General features: G+C 32.7%; 1 protein-coding gene across 1 annotated transcript; it reads right to left on the bottom strand.

Annotated features, from left to right (window-relative positions):
* Nucleotides 1-1380: 1380 nt before the first annotated feature.
* LOC114758303 (protein ACCELERATED CELL DEATH 6-like) lies at nt 1381-5831 on the bottom strand. The gene is made up of 3 exons (XM_028947335.1): nt 5023-5831; nt 3084-3628; nt 1381-2260 (listed from the first exon to the last, which is right to left on the bottom strand). Exons 1-3 carry the CDS (start codon nt 5819-5821, stop codon nt 1568-1570), a joined length of 2037 nt encoding a protein of 678 aa, XP_028803168.1. The 5' UTR covers nt 5822-5831; the 3' UTR covers nt 1381-1567.
* Between the last annotated feature and the right edge of the window lie 11480 nt (nt 5832-17311).

Raw genomic sequence — 17311 nt, forward strand, 5'->3', positions numbered from 1 at the left:
CATCCTGCTCCATAAAACTGAGGATATCCTCCTCGCTCAGATCGTAGTCATGAATGCTGGGAAATGGCTCATCAGCATCATGATGAACCTCACTGGGTCCAGCTCTCTCAGGATCAACTGGGTCTTTCCCATGTCGACGAGGCATCCTAATAACAACAAATAGTAATTATTTATAAATGAAATAAAAAAAATTAATTTATAAGCTATAACATAATAAAATTAATAAAATAAAACATAAAATAAAAATTATTTATCAATAAATTACTATTTTTACCTGAAAATAAGGATCTGCAACTGAATCAGAACTCAAATATGTTTGTGAAGAAAATTCAGCAGAGCTTCGCTTCCAGAACGATTGAAGAAGTGAGAGTGTGGGGGGGTATATATAGACCGAAACTTTCTAGCGGTTAGGCACAAAACCGCTAGAAATTTCTAGCGGTTTTGTGCCTAACCGCTAGAAATTCCCAACGGTCATATGACCGTTGGGAATTTCTAGCGGTTCGCGGCCGAACCGCTAGAAATCTCTAGCGGTTCGGCCGTGAACCGCTAGAAATTTCTAAACTCCTCGGGGAATGAAAAAAATTTCTAGCGCTTCATGCATCAACCGCTAGAATTTTTCAGTGTCTAGCGGTTTATTAGCCTGAACCGCTAGAAAGTAAACGCTACAAATTTGGCGCCAAGTTCCCGCCAAAGCCCGGGGAGTTTTCTAGCTCTAATTTTCTAGCGGTTAGGGGGTAACCGCTAGAAATGTGCGTTTAATGGTCAAACCGTCTGTATTTTGCAGCGGTTTTTGTAGGAACCGCTAGAAATATCTGAAATTTCTAGCGGTTTTCTTTAACCGCTAGAAAGGTTCCGCTGCTACTTCTACAATTTCTTGTAGTGTATTTTGATTTTGATGAGCCCTCATGATCCAACTCATCTCATTAAACTTTTGGTAAAAATATACTTTTGATAATTTAATTTTATGTATGATTTTACTTTGATCTTTTAATTTTAAAAAATATTTTTTTCAATCCCCTAACATTAAATAATTGATACTATTAGTCTCAAATGATCATTATTTTTGTCACAATGATTGTTATTTTGGAAATTCAACTTAATATGTTAACATTTGATAATTGTTTCATCAATACTTATTGTTACAAATATTTAAAATTTCAATGTTAACATTTTTTCTTTGCAACATTAAGGTTAAAAACCTAAGAGTATAGATGCTTTATAAAATTAAGAGACTAAAATAAAATATTATAGGAAATTAAAAGGATCAAAGTGCGCCCGCATATGTATACAAAGATTACTAGATTCAAACAGAAGTTCAAGAGGCCTCCCTTTATTTCCCAAACTTCACAATTACACCCATAAAATTAAGAATACAACAACTAGCTTTTTTTTTTTTTTTGATAAAACAAAACTTCAGTAAGTGAATTGGTTCTGGAGTTTACTAGGGTCAAGAAATGCTTTCAAACTAAAAAAATCTTTACAAAAGTACTTACAGATTGCTCACCATATCAAGATCCTTATATCAATAAAGCTTCAAAACTAAAATATTAGGGATATCTTTAACACTTTAGTGTACCACTTTAAGAAGATACAACAGCAACATAATTGGCCCTGAAACTACGATAGCTAGCAAGGTAACAGCTGAAAGAGCGCCTATAACACACAAGAAAACCTTAAAAATCTCGTCACGATACCTTGATATGATGCATACAACTAAAATACTCCTACTCGCATTTGACAATATTAATATGCCACAGAACGAACTGATCCCAATGAATATTGTGAGAGATGAGATCCATGAGACATGGGTCACAACTAGACTGAAAGCAGCCATGAATGAGAAAGTCATTGACAATAAAGCTAAACCCACCATGAAAATTGCAGAACTGATGAAGGAACTTGAAGGAGACAAGAAGAAGTTGCCAATCTGTGCCCACAAGAGAAAGAAAGATCCAAATATGGAACTGTACATAGCTACCATGTTGAAAAGAGCAAATATCTTGAACATTGGTTTTTGAGCCAAAATTGCTGTCCCTCTTTTATTTGGGTTTGGATCTTCAGAGCTATAAACACCTCCGGGTACTGTGAATCCAGCTATGAATGTCACTGCTACTATTAGTATCGCCATTATCATTAGTGTGTTCGTTTTATTCTTTGTCACATCATCCGGTTTCATTATTGGTTCTCGCCGTTTAAGTAAATCTTTGGCTTTATCGCTTTCTTTGGCACCAGCTAACTTCAACACCATGTTTGTTATCTCCTATGCAAAGAAACATGAAATAAAAGAATGATACTAGAAGTAATTGGAAGATATAAGATGTGTGTTTTGTGAGTGTGTGTGTGTGTGATCATAGTTTAGGCGGTTTTTTTTTTCTTTTGTGCAGTTTGATGAGGTTTGAAGCTAACTACACGATCTTATTACCCATTACCATTCATGGATTTGCGAAATATGAACTTCAAACCTAAGAACTTCTTCTCCGATGGATCTTAAATGCATAGAAGCTAGTGGGTTTATTGCTTTAGTTTTAAATATAAGATCTCAATTTATTGTCTACCAAATTTATAATATGTTCTTCAATTATTTCAATTAATTACAGTTGTTATATTAAATCAACACATATTTTTTATAAATAACTAACAGAACTAAATTTTTTAATATCTAAAAATTAGTTTATAGCTTATATATTTAAGACAGGAGGAATAATTGTTATTTGCAAGCATTTTGTAAGCTATCTACGCACTTTGTGCCAGTAAGATTGTTGATTGTACTACCTACTATCCTAAATATAAAAGACAGACAAGAGTTTTAATTTATCTTGGTTATAAATATAAGACCTTAATCTATTTTATCTCTTAATTCTATTATTCTTTCCTTGAAGTATTCCTATTGATTAAACCCAATAAGGGGATTTCCATCAAGGGGTAGCTACAATGGATATGATTAGGAAGTATATTCTAGGAAAACCAAACATACATTTATTACAAATAACTAACTTAACTAGTTTTCTTAATTTTTTATATAACTCTTGTATTAAAGATTCGGGTAGTAAATTGTATTGAGTGAACAACTACATAAACCATACCTGCACAACTCCTCTTTTGGTTTCTCTTGTCAACAAAACAAGATCTCTAGCTGTTAAGCCGTCATTATTCGTGACTTTCAGATCAATCCTTTTGTCCAATGTGAGATTCATTACAGTGGAATAATGCAAGTTTTCAGCAGCCAAATGCAATGGAGTGTTCCCATTTCTGTCTTTCAGGTTCACATCGAGTTGCTCATGCTTTGTGTTTCTTAAAAGATATTGTACAACGCCTTCATGTCCATGCTTTGCTGCGACATGAAGAATGTTTCGACCTTTCTTATTAATCAAACTTCTCAGAGAAAGCTTTTTTCCTTCACAGAATTGCTTCACCACCTCAATGTGACCTTGTTTTGAAGCAAGATGAATAGGAAGGTAACCCTTCATATCAAATTCTTGTGCTGTTAAAATAGATTTCTCTAACAGTATACGAACGCCTTCAGCATAACCTGTTTTGGCTGCAAAATGAATTGCAGTTCCTCCCTGTTCATCTCTTAGGTTTATTAGATTTCCATATGATTCTTTCTCCACCATCAGTTTCAATAACTCTGCAAATAATTAATTAAATCATCAAGACACCTTAGAAGACAACAAGTTGACATTTTGAAAATCATCTTATATATTGACCCTATTATAATAATGCATTTGATATAGATCATCTCTAAGCTTTCTATCAATACCTTTCTCCATGCACAATTTTATTATCCATTTGACTTAATGGTGTCGGATCACTAATTGTGACATAAAACAAAATATATTATTTATTTAATTCACTACAAAAAAAAGACTTTAGGCGACGACTTTCAGCGGTGACAAAAAAAGTCGCCACTGAAACTAAGACTTTTAGCGGCGACTTTTTTTGTCGCCGCTGAAAGTATACCTTTGAGAATCATTGGATTCACTTTTAGCAGCGACATTCTATGGTCGCCGTTGAAAGTAGACTTTCAGCGGCGACTATCAGTGTCGCTGCTGAAGGTCTGACTTTCAGCGGCGACTTTATAATGTCGCCGCTAAAAGTGTAATATAAAAATATATATTTTATTTTACAATATTAATAAACAAATTCAATTTCGCTCAGCGGCAAGAAGATTGGACATGAAAGGACGTGGTCATGAGTTCGAACATTGAAGAAGACACATTTAAGGTGAAAATATTTGGACGATGATGTGGCGGGGAGGAGTGATATGGCAATGACATGGAGGTGGCTAGTGATGACGTGGCGGCCGGCGACGATGGCATGGCGGCCGAGGGTGATGACGTGGCATTGGTAAAGCCAATTCTTCTTAGGCATTACTTTCAGCGATGACAAAAGAGTCGCCGCTGAACATCCCTTTTGGCGACGACAAATTGTCGCCCCTAAAAAGTCTTTTAGCGGCGACATTGAAAGTCAATTTTTTTTGTAGTGATTACTATCATAAACCCTGGTCCAAAAACGTATTTCTATAGCAAGTTGGTTGCGCTGGTTATAGCGGGAATGGTGTAGAAAAATGTGGTCATTGGCACTTTTATATATAAAAAGTGAGACTGTTGACTTTCTATATCGGTTGCTATTTAATTTCAACCCGTGTAAAAAACACTTCCTACACCGGATTAAACATGTAGTGTACAAAGTAATTAAAAAAAAGGTTCTTTTTAACCTTTCTATACTGGGTGTCTTTATAAACGGTTTATCTACCCCGACTTGGATGTAGATGTAAAAAGGTTTTTCTTTTTCTTTTTTTAACCAACATGAAAGACCGTTCTGCACTAGTAAAACCGGCATTATGATCTTATTTTCAAAAGCATTTCAAAGATAATAATAAATGATTAGCCTTTAAATCATATGAATAATCAATATTATATATGGATAGATGTATTGAGAAAAAGTTTGAAAAGCATCCAAATCCGTAATTTAAAGCAACACTCAACCAATGAATAAGAATGGTTTGTTCATATGATTTACCTGCATTTTTTGTAGATATGGCAGCATGAAGTGGAGAGATTCCATGGATCCTTGGAAGAGTCATATTTTCAGGAAATAGATCTTGTGCATCCAACCAAAGATCAACTAGATCCCACCAAAGATCAACTTTATTCCTATTTGAACTCTGAACTGCCAAATATAATGGTGATATATTCGAATTATTCAATAAATGAGCAACTTGTTTATCGGCAACAAAAAGTATATCAGCCCCTTGAAGATTATTGCTATATACTGCTTCATGAAGAGCTGTATTCCCATACTCATTAGTTATTCTCGTTATTATACTCCTTTCTTCATCACACGTTGATTCATATTCAGAGAGGATAACTTGAATCAGAAACGAGCTATCGTTTGATCTTGCAGCAACATGAAGTGGAGTATCGCCGTGGACGTTTTTCTTGGTGAGAAGCTGAGGAAAGTGATGACTGATCAATTCTGCAATTTCTTCTCTTCCAAAATAAACAGCATCATGAAGCAAGGAATCACCTGAAGGAGAGACTTGGTTGAATATAGCAGACAAATGAACTGATGAAGAAGGAGAAGAAGAAGATATGATATTCTCCAACATATCAACGAACTGATCCACGTTCCCATTATTTTGAATAGCTTCTTGCGATTCCAAAATTAACACACCAGTACTATTTTCAGAACATCTTTGATGATCTTCGGTACTATTTGAAACCTCTCTTGCTTTTAGGCCTTCGATTCTTCTGTTGCATCTCTCTCTCCAATTTTCTAATTCATTTTCTTCCACAGAAATTTCAAGTTGAAGATCCATATTTCTCCTTGCACCTGTAAAATCTCGAGGTCTTTTGCTGGGCTTGGGATTTCCCAAGTCTTCTTTGATTAATTTATATATCATAGATACATATGCTCCCTTTTATATATAAGAATAATGTATGATATGCATACTTGTAATAATTAATTGTTTTTAGTTTCTTGCTCTGAAAGATAGAGGGTGACCTATGGGCTATAATATGTTCCTGACCTTATCAAACCAGATTTTACAATTAAGTTGACTTGTATTATTTATGGAATAAGCCTTTCATATGAGCTGTCCCTTAACACTTTCTTATACACACATACGTTTTACAAAATCTTAAATAAGCTTGTATAATTTCAAAGTAGTTTCAAGGAGCATATGTTTTATGAATTTTGGAAATTAAATAAGAAAAGAAATCTGTAATATCCTAATTTTCATATCTCTAAGATTTAAATAAATTTTTATTAAGATAAAAAAAGATAGAGGTTAAATATATATAAGCAATTAAAATAATTAAAATTATATGTATTTGTGTATATGTATAAACACATATATAAGTAACTGAATAAGATAATAATATTAAGAAGTCTCACATGGACTAAATGATGAGAAGATGGATAAAATACTAATATGAAAATCCCACATCGACTAAATGATGGGTAGATAGAGCTTTTGGGGGCTATATATAGATGGTAGTAGAAGAGAGTTAAGAGTAAATTAAATAATTTTCACACAAAATTGAGATAGTCTCAGTAAAGTGCTATTTAGTTACAAGTTATTAGGTACATTTTTTTTTCCAGATTTGGTAGATAGAATACTAAATAAAATTAGCATTTTTAAACTCGTTGGATTAACCTGAAATTTAGAGAGTAGACTTGCAAAATTTAAGATATTAAATTCAACAGTTGGATTAACAATTAAACTTCTACAATAAAAATAAATTAATTCATATTAAGGCTGTTTGCCCAAGTTCTTTGAAGATAGAGCATAAGTTATAAATTGAGGGTTTTCTATTTAGGTTATGAATTTGGTGATTCTAATTATGTAATTTAATAATTAAACGATAATATAAGTTAAGAAAACCTAGGAATAATTGAATTTAAATCCTCATATACATGTTCTTACTCCAAATCTTTTGAACTACAATTTTGAGTAACAATTGAAGGTCTTAGAGGAAAAGTTAAAGGCTAGAAATTTGTAGGTAGTTTACTCTAATATGGTAGAGATAATGTTTTAATTTCATTTGTAAATATAAATACTACTATGGCATTTTCAAGTGCGGTCCTCATTTGTATTTGACTGTTAGTTAAGAACCTAGATAACTAAATTTCTATCTATTGCATGCTGTATATGAGGTTGGTAGGTGGTTTTATAACCAACTTTTGTATATATAGATTATGTTTTGTATGAACTATCTTGTGGTATGCTATTTTGAAAAAAGTTGAAATCTTTTGTGTTAATAGAAATTAATAATTATAACTATGAGGTATTATTCTAGAATCTGGTTAATTATGCATATAAATGTGTTGTTGTGAACCCTGTGCATCAGGTTTAGGTGAGGGAAGGAGATGATTAGAGTTAGATTTATATACTTACCACGTGGTATTAGCCTCCATACGGAGTTCTATGGTTGGCTGCTATTATTGTCCCACTAGTTTTTCGAGGGACTGCAACACCCTACTAGTTCTTCAAGGGGGAACCTCTTCATTTGCTTCATTATTGTAAATGTATTTAGTAAGAATTTTTTTTGTTGATTCAAGAAAAAGTTGTACATTGATTCTATCAAGTGCTCTGTGGTCTTTGACTTGTCCAAATCACTCGTGTGTTGAGCTTGTGAGAGTATCCAGTCAAATAGAAAGAACTTAGCCCATGAGTCCAGTCGGCAAAAATAAGGTGGATATAAGGGTAGATTTGGGTTCACGGGTTGCATATGACATGGAATCTTGATATTTATATTTTTTGGATAGATGAAAAATATATGTTATCCCTTATGATATTATCGACTACATGCATGAGACTAGTTGAAATATCTAATTTATATGGTCATTATGAGTTTAACTGTCAAATAAGTGATATTGTGAGCTTAACTGTTAAATAAATTATCATTGATTTATTAATTGTGTATCTCAATTTCATCACAATCTAGAAAACTCTAGGGTTCCACCAAAAATCCTCAGAAATTCCAAGAAAGAAAGTAAATTAGAGGTTAAAATCACTTACTTGAGGTAATGGATCCTTAGAAATGCCCTCTCCAAGCCAAAATACCGTAACACCTCGCTAGCCCATACTAGTGTGTGTGATAGTAGTGATTTAGTTACTGAGATATTGTCCCATCTCTGCTACATAGTTTGCATTTGAATAAGTTAAGGAAAGTTTTTTTATCCGTGACAAGATATATGATTGGGTGCTGCTCTTTTTTATCACAGATAATATTATTATATACTTAGCTTATATGAATATGATATAATTTGAATTTGTTGTTAGCATAGTTTAGTTACAAAAAATTATTTCTTAAAGTTACTATAAAAAAATTATGTTTATCAGTTTATTTAGGAAAATTGTTTCAAAATGGTTATGTTTTTAATGGAGTTTGTGAAACTACAGAATAGTGTTGTTTGAAATTCAAAGTGTGTTATGTTTTGAACAACTTATAAATAATAAAGCTTTTTAAATATTATATGCTCATTTTATACTTTAAATGAAGTTTCAAATGATGAACCGTTTTGTTGAAGATTTATTATGGTTTTTTTAAATAGATTATTTTATAACATATATTAATATTAATATATTGATTTTGAACTACGTATCTTTCTCCAGTTAACAAATAAAAAAATTGTGAGATGGTGGTGTTTAAGATTTTTTTTTTAATGAAACTAGTGTTTCCCAAAAATCTGAAGCGAAGCAAAGCAAAGCATTCCAATAAATTTTCAAAATATTCATAAATATAAATTATTGCAAAATTCCAGAAAAAAATTATGAAATTAATACTTTTCAATTCATGCATATAATACTTCAAAATGATAGAGAATGAAGTAAACCCAAATTAGAATTTTGAAATTTAAGGGAAATGATAATAATGCCCCTCTATGAATAACAATTCATATGGAAATAACAAGGTCTGATTGTGAAATAATAAGTCTCGACTTGGGATTAACAGCATGCTTTTTTCTAATACATAACATGTGAAATAACATGTGAATCAATTAAAAATGATAACAATTCATTTAGAAATAACAAGTCCTAATTGTGAAATTATAAATCTCGATTTGGGATTAATAACACATATTTTAATGGGATTAACAAATGGGTATTTTTGTCATTTCTATTGAATTTCAAAAATTTAATTTGGGTTCACTTCCTTCTCTCATTTTCAAGTATTAGATGCATGAATTGAAAAATACTAATTTCATGATTATTTTTCTTGAATTTTTCGTAAATTATTTTGTTGTAGTTCTTTCTTTTTCTTTAACTGCCACCACGACCATGTTCCCGTTGACCATCTCATTCACAGCAAATCAACCAACCAAGATCTAGAAAATTATAACATTAACTTGCAAACGATCAAAAATATTTTTTGAACTTAATTAGATTGCGTGCGTTTGAACTTTCCATTGGAATTTTGAATATACATTCACATACATACATAATTTCCTGTGCAATAGTTTTGACTATGCTAATAATATTGTTTAAAACAAACTAATTTAGCACTGTCACTCGCCTAACTTTAAATATTTGGTCAACGATAGTAAATTCCTATGTAGCAAGTGTTTAAAACGAAAAATTGGTTTTTACTTAAGAATAACAAGCCCTAACTTCAAATTTTTCTCCACCTCTATATGATGACAATAGTTACATTATGGTTGGGTTTTAGCGGAAAATATTAACCCTTCATAATATGACAAATCAATATTTGAATTCCTATAAAGAGAGAGGTGCTCACATTAAATCCCCAATAAGTACATCAAAAGAAAGAGTTAGTTAATATGTAAAACCACACACACATATGAAGCGTAATTTGTTTTAATGACTACTTTTATAAATGCTTTGTTAATCTGAGTATTTTTAACGTATACTCCCATGTCTATCGCCATTATTCTCAACGTAAGCACGAATACGATGCTGACCAAAATGTTAATTAAAACAAAGAAAAATAGAAAAGGTTGAAACGTTCAATTTTATGGGAATTTTCCTCACAGGTTTGTGCGTTTGTGTGTGTGTGTGTATAACTCCGAAATTTCGTTCAGCTGGTAAATGCTTGACTATATTGTCAGTCAAGTTATGTAGAAGATTCAAGAGAATAATTTTCTTACTTACAAGATAGAATATTCAATGTACAATCACATTTATCACCTCATGATTCTTCCCTTGTGAATTCCTCGCAGTTTAGTCATACTTTGTCTATCGTCATCCTTCAAGGTTTAGATCCTCCAAAATTTACCTCTATGAATGAAGGTTTTGACCTTTTATTTCTTTGTCATTTTTTAATTAAAACCACTATCCAGAATTAATTCCCATCTCACATGGAAAGGCCCGTTTCTGGGGGGCTTTACCAGTTTTTATAATGGTTTTCAAATATCTTTTTCTCGTGTGGCAGTCAGAACTCGTCTAGCCTGGCCTTATCCTTCAAGATTCAAATCTCTGAACTTTTCTCTTTAAATCTTCATGAAATCAGTTGTTTCAATCATCTTCTCCTTTTAATAAAAATTTATACATTCTTTTGGGTTTGTCATCATTATTACTATTACTATTACTATTACTATTATTATTATTATGAAACTGAAATCTTAATTACTAAACCTGAGTACAGCCAAACAACACAACCTAAAAAGGCTATCCCCCCTTCATCAATTGCCTCATGAATATTAGGTGGGGGTTGATCAAAGGTACAAAAATTGTCATCTAATCTATGAGAGAGTTTTGATAGAATAATCAGCTACTCTAAGATGTTCCCTATCCCTATATATGCCAAATATTAACAACTCAATGTCTATGTACAAGTAACCTAGCTTCATCAATGAGGTCTCTAAACAGGTGAAATAATAAGTGACACCCCCTATTGAGAAGATTTGCAACTTCAATATAATGAGTCAAAGTATTGATGTTCTTCAGTCCTTTAGACTAGCAAACAGATAAGCAATTCATGATTCCAAAAAGCTTCGCAATGGCAGGAGGAATGTTCATGAGTTTACAACTAAACCCACAAACCCATCTCTCATGAGAATTCTGAATGAATCTACCACACCCACTTTCTCCATTAGGCTAGACAGACTCATTGACCTCCAAGGTAAATAATCCTTCTTGTTGACGTTGAACTTGCTGCTCATGATTGTAATCTATCTAGAATGGATGACACTTTGCAAGCAGATCATAGTCAAGGCACTCTCTAAATAGCTTTGTACATTTGGAAACCCAATTATCCCAATAGATATACCCAAAAAGGGTTGACCAAGGAATCTTTGTCGTATAGTTATGTCTGGCATCATGAGTTAGATTCCAAGAAACCCTCTCCTTCCCATTTAATATGAAGAACCTGTTCCATAAATTTGGGTATACCACTGCTTCCTATCTATGTTTGGCATTCTCACAGTCTTTGAGCATATGCATCTAATGTTCTACCTCCTCATAGTTAAAAAGACACTATGATGACTCTTGTAGGCCCTTATCTTCTTGCAGTCCCATAGAAAAGTAGGGTGCTTATGATATGTATGTGTAGGATGAACCACATCCTTATTGAATTTGATTCCTCCATTAAAGTGTGCTTGTACATGTTTTGTAGTATCCCTTGTGAATACTTTGCCAGTATGAAAAGTTCTTAATGTTAGTTAAGTGCCTAATTCTCCAATAGATTAACCCATCATATGTGTTCTTCCGTAGGTAAAAAGCCACATGAAAGCTTTATTCTTTTCAGATACTTTCCATTTTCAAATGAGTCTCTGCACATCCTTCTCTGTATCTTGGTTACCTACAAAACAAAAGTGATAATCAGATTTAATAGAAAAAGTTTTATCATCAGATCGTTTCTAGTAGTGTTTATCCTCTCCTCTCTCCTCACAGGGTGGGTGTACACAAATAGTGTGATCAATGACATGGTCTAGAAACCAAACTTCAAGTTTTTCTCTATTCCACTCTCCAGAAGGTGTGACATACTCTTCCACTTTTTCATCCCTGTCAACAAGTTCTTTTCTCCCTTGGATGAGGCTAATAGGAGGGACATTTATTAAGGACCAGCTATTAAACCAAAAGAAAGTTGATGATTCATTTCTAATCTTCCTATGCATTGATATGCTCCCATTTTAATACTGGATTTTGGGATTAATTAAAAAGTGAACATTGATTTTGTGGACAAAAACTATTGTTTTGAGAAAATAAATAAGAAAAATAACTATAGATTGCAATTTTTGGAATATTGTTCATATTGACAAATCACTTGTTTTTCTTGAATTATAATTCAGGATGTTACTGGTAGAATTAAGAGATAAAATTCAACGGTATTCTTGAAAAATGGTAAAGTATTTTGTTGCAATAAAATCCAAAAGAAAGAGCAGTTTTTGGCCAAGTTCTTTGAAGCATGCAATGAGGAAAAGTTGGAAATAGGCATTTTGACTTAGAAAAGTTAGAGTTAATAAAAGGACAACTAGTTAGTTTATTTGAGGGAACTCATCAATATTTTGAGAAGGAATGTAAAAGATAACTCTATTGTAACTTGATTTAACACTTTACTTATTCATCTCTCCAGCTCTTTGCCTCCTTCTTTGTTTTATCACCATCTTTTCCAGTGGTTCAGAAACAACTCATATCTTCACTATTGAAATTTCTCTCACCCTAGATATCTCTACTTTCTTTCTTCTTTCATCTTCCAAAATCGTAACACTTCACTTCATCCTTCAAGTTCTTCATTTCTTCCTTGTGGATCCTGCATCATTTCTTTTCTTTGTTTATGCAATTCTCCACATGCATGGCTACTTTAATTGTGTCTGCATGGAGGATGCCATGCCTAAGTTTTTGTTTTAACTGTAATGGAAAATCTTTAGTTCTCTAGCCTATTTTGGAATTTACAATGAGTTGTGTGAGTTGTATAATTGAAGCTTTTATGGATGGTTATACTATATATGAGGATTGTTATGATAAATGTGTAGCCAATTTAGAGAAAGCCTTGACTAAGTGCCTAAAGAAAAACCTCATTCTTAATTTTGAAAATTTTCTTTTCATTATAGATAAAGGGATAATTCTAGGTCACTTGGTCTCTAAGAAGGAAGTACAGATGAATAAAGCTAAAATTGAATTTATATCACACTACCTTATCACACAAACCTAAATGAGCTTAGATTATGTTTACGATATGCTAGATTTTATAGAAGATTTATTAAAGATTTTAGTAAAATTGCTCGTCCATTGTCTAAGTTGCTATAAAAAGATGCAGAATTTGTTTTCAATGATGCTTGCAAATTGGCTTTTGATGAAATAAAGCCTAGAGCTATTTTACCACCTATCTTAAGTTCTCCTAATTAAGATCTTGACTTTGAGTTGTCTTGTGATACATCAAATGGAGTTGTTGGTGCTATTCTAGAAGCCCAAAAAAATGGTAAGCTCTCTTATGTGATCTGTTTATGCATTAAAAACATTGGATAAAGCTCAAATGAATTACACTATAACTGAAAATGAGTTTTATCCAATTGTTTTTCCACTTGACAAGTTTAGAGCTTATCTTTTGAACTCTAAAGTGGTGATTCTCAATTATCATAGTGTTGTAAATTTTCTATATAGTAAGTCACAAACAAAACCAAGGCTCTTACGGTGGATACCTCTCATTCAAGAGTTTGATGTTGAGATAAAAGACAAGATACAGGCTGAGAATGTAGTGGCTAACCAATTGAGTAGATTACCAACTGAAACAAGGAGAGTAATTTATTCTAACCTTACTTGTGATGATTTTAGAAATTTGCAGTAGCTAGTGTTTCTATTATTGATCCTTGATACTGTCACATTGTTAATTATGTATTTTTCTAGTTTAACTCCCCCTTCTATATCTCATTTTTAAGGCAACAAGATAAAACCTAAAGCTAAACGCTATATATGGGATCCACCATTACTTTGGAAGATGTGCAATGGTCGACTGATTAAGAGATGTGTGCCAACTAAAGAAATCCAGAGCATTATTACAAGCTGCCACTCCTTCACATGTGGGGGCCATTTTAGTGCTAACAAAATAGCAAAGAAAATATCAGAAGTAGGACTATATTAGCCTATAATTTTTAGGGACACTTACGAGTATTATAAGAGCTGTGATAAGTGTCAAATATTTAAAGTCTAAGTTAGAAGCATGAGATGCCTTAGCATCTAATACTATTTTATGTGATGTTAGAATCGTGGAGAGTAGATTTTATGGGACCATTTCCCTCTTTCCTTTGGCACACATATATCTTACTTATAGTGGATTACCTCTCTCATTGGGTTGAAACCATAGTAACTAGAAATAATGATGCTGCCATTATTACAAAGCTTATGAAGACTAACATTTTCTCAAGGTTTGGGGTGCCAAGAGCTAAGTGAGTGAAAATGGAACTCATTTTTGTAACAAGTTGCTTGGAGGGTGTAAGACACAAAATAGCTACATCTTATTGCTCTCAATCAAGAAGATCTTAGAGAGAATTGTCAAACCATTAAGGAAAGATTGGAGTTCTAGGCTTGATGAGACTTCATGGGCATATATGACAGCCTTCAAAACACCTTTAGACATATCTCCTTATAGGATGGTTTATGGAAAAAGTTGTCACTTACAAGTAAACATAGAGAACTATTCCTATTAGGCAGTGAAACCTTGCAATCTGGACATAGAAGCTACTGGAGAACGTAGATTATTATAGCTGCAAAACTTGGAAGAAATAAGGTTACAAGCTTATGAAAATTCAAGGATTTATGAGGGGGGGGGAACAAACGCTATGCATGAAAAGCTAATTTTAAGAAAGCAATTTCTGATTAGGGATAAAGTGCTTTTATATAAAGCAAGATACATCTTTGCCCCAAGAAAATTGAAGACTAAATGGAATTGCCCTTATGTGGTGACAAAGACCCATGATTTTGGAGTGATTTGAGATTATAAATGAGAATGGAGGGCAAACTTTTAATGTAAATAGACATTTGTTAAAGCTCTACAAGGAGAATGATCAACCTCCCTAAGTTTAGGTTGTCTCTTTCCTTATCCTACCTTCATTAGTCTATTTTAATCCACTTTGATTGTTATTGAACTTTATTATTTAACTCTCTAGTGTGGGGAGGAACGAGCCAAACCAGTAGAGTAGCTTTAAAAGGAATTTATTCAGATTTGACCTTGATTTTAATGTTTTGATTTCCTTTTGTGCTCATTCTATCTTTTGCTTCTTTTACCATGGAGGATAATGTTAGACTCTGGCATGAGAGAGTACATTGAATAGAGCTTGTTTTGGACTTATTTTCTCTTAGATGGAATTGATTTTCCGTGGAATTACAGTGGAACTTGACTAAACTTTCAATATATTGATAGAATGGTCTTGCAGTTTGTTCAAGTCTTCTTGCTTGCTAAGTCAATTAATTTTTGGACTATGCATTGTGAAAGGTATACCTTTGTATTAAGTTCATTGCCCATGCAATCCAATTTTGGTAAGTAAATAAAGATGAGTAAGCTAGTTGGAATGAAATTTTAGGCTATAATTCATTCTAAATTATGTGTGATGGTCTCTAGTTTGCTAACCTAGAACTTATCTCAATGTTTAATTCAAGACCACATGAGCATTCTATTCAAATCCCTTTTTACCAAACAGTAGCCATTGACAATTAATCCCCTTGCTTAACCACTTAAGCCTTCATTGATTCTTTAATGTCCATTAGTGGTTAATGAGTACTTAGAATTGGCAATATGAGTTGGACCCAACCCATCAAAAATGACGTGTTAGAGTTGGCTAAGTCACCCTGCTAGTAAACAAAGCTTTTCAACTCACACCTTTTAACCCACAATCCGCCGCGGGTTAGCTTGCCAAACTGCTTTTTTTTTTTGTCTTTTTTAAATTTTATTAATCATTATATGTATATTATTATATTTTCTATTCTATCTAAAAAATTGAAAAAATACCTATATCATTTATTTGTTTAGTGTTTTTAATCAAGTGTTTGAAGGAAAGATAAAAATTTCATTATATTTTTCATATTGTGTAAGGAAAAACTTTTCTCTAACTCATCTTGCACAACGTCTTTGGCCATTTTGAGCATGTCCTTCCTGAGATTACTAACTCGAGGAATAGGCCAACATAGCTTAACGGGAAGGGGATCATAAAAAATGAAAAAAAAAATAAACGAAAAGAAGAAAATAATAGCCAGCGGGTTGGCCCGCCAACCCACCATAGACTATTATACAAGGCCTTTTTAACCAACATTGCCTAATCCTAACTCATCACGGGCCAACCCGGAACCTACGAGTTGACCTGTATTACCACCCTTATGAACACTACACATAATTGGAATTGGAAAGGTTTATGATTTATTGAGTAGATGAGTTTCATGTAGTTTTTCTTTTTATTTTTTACTTGGTGACAGCAAAGTTACTGAAAACAAAAACATATGGACATAGAAAAAATATAGAGCAAAAAAAAAAAACAAACAATAGGAAAAAAAGAAAAGAGAGAGAGAGAAAAGAAATGTCCCAAAAACATCTATAATACACATAAAAAAAATAAAGGGTAATTAGGTGGCCAAGATTGGAGGAGTTACTCATGATGACAAGTAATTGACGCTATATTGAATGATGAATTCTACTTTAGTGTACTCTAACTCAAGTACTCTTATAGTAATTGTTTATCCGGATATATGTAGTTAGTTTTGTGCAGTGTCTCATTACTTGCTAATTTTCATTCATTTCCATTTTTATTATTTGGCGTTTCTAACATTACAACTCTCATAAAGATTCTTTGATTCACGAGACCTTATGGCATATAAGTGGGGGAGATGTAGGATGGTTACAAGCCTATGGTGAAGCCTAAACTAGATGATTTTGAGAGAAACAACCTTGATCAACGAGAGTGAGAGAAATACTTTGCCATGTGAGAAATCTCATCCTCTATTTCCTTCCTTTGATCAAATTGCATGGTTATATTTGGTCTTTTAACAAGGATTCATTAGGATCAATGTCATGTCAAGGTAAAATTGATGAACTCAAGTATTTTGCTCTTAAGCTTACTGTGATATGATTCTTTAATGATGTGTTCAAGGTTTAATCTTCTTCCATTGTCCATTATTTGCCCATAGTGCAAAAGATAAGTGTGGGGGAAACTGATAAGCTCTCATTTTTATACTAGATTTTGGGATTAATTAACATGTTAAACATTAATTTTATGGATAAAAAATATTTTTTTGAGAAAATAAATAAGAAAAATAAACATGGATTGATTGGAACTTAATTCATATACTTTTTGGCAGTTTTTGGAATGTTGTTTATATAGAGAAGTCATTTGTTTTTCTTGAATTCTAATTCAGGAC

The sequence above is a fragment of the Neltuma alba genome, unplaced genomic scaffold (genome assembly GCF_004799145.2).
Source record: "Neltuma alba isolate B1F8T4 unplaced genomic scaffold, ASM479914v2 tig00010684_pilon, whole genome shotgun sequence".
Classification (NCBI taxonomy): Eukaryota; Viridiplantae; Streptophyta; class Magnoliopsida; order Fabales; family Fabaceae; genus Neltuma; species Neltuma alba.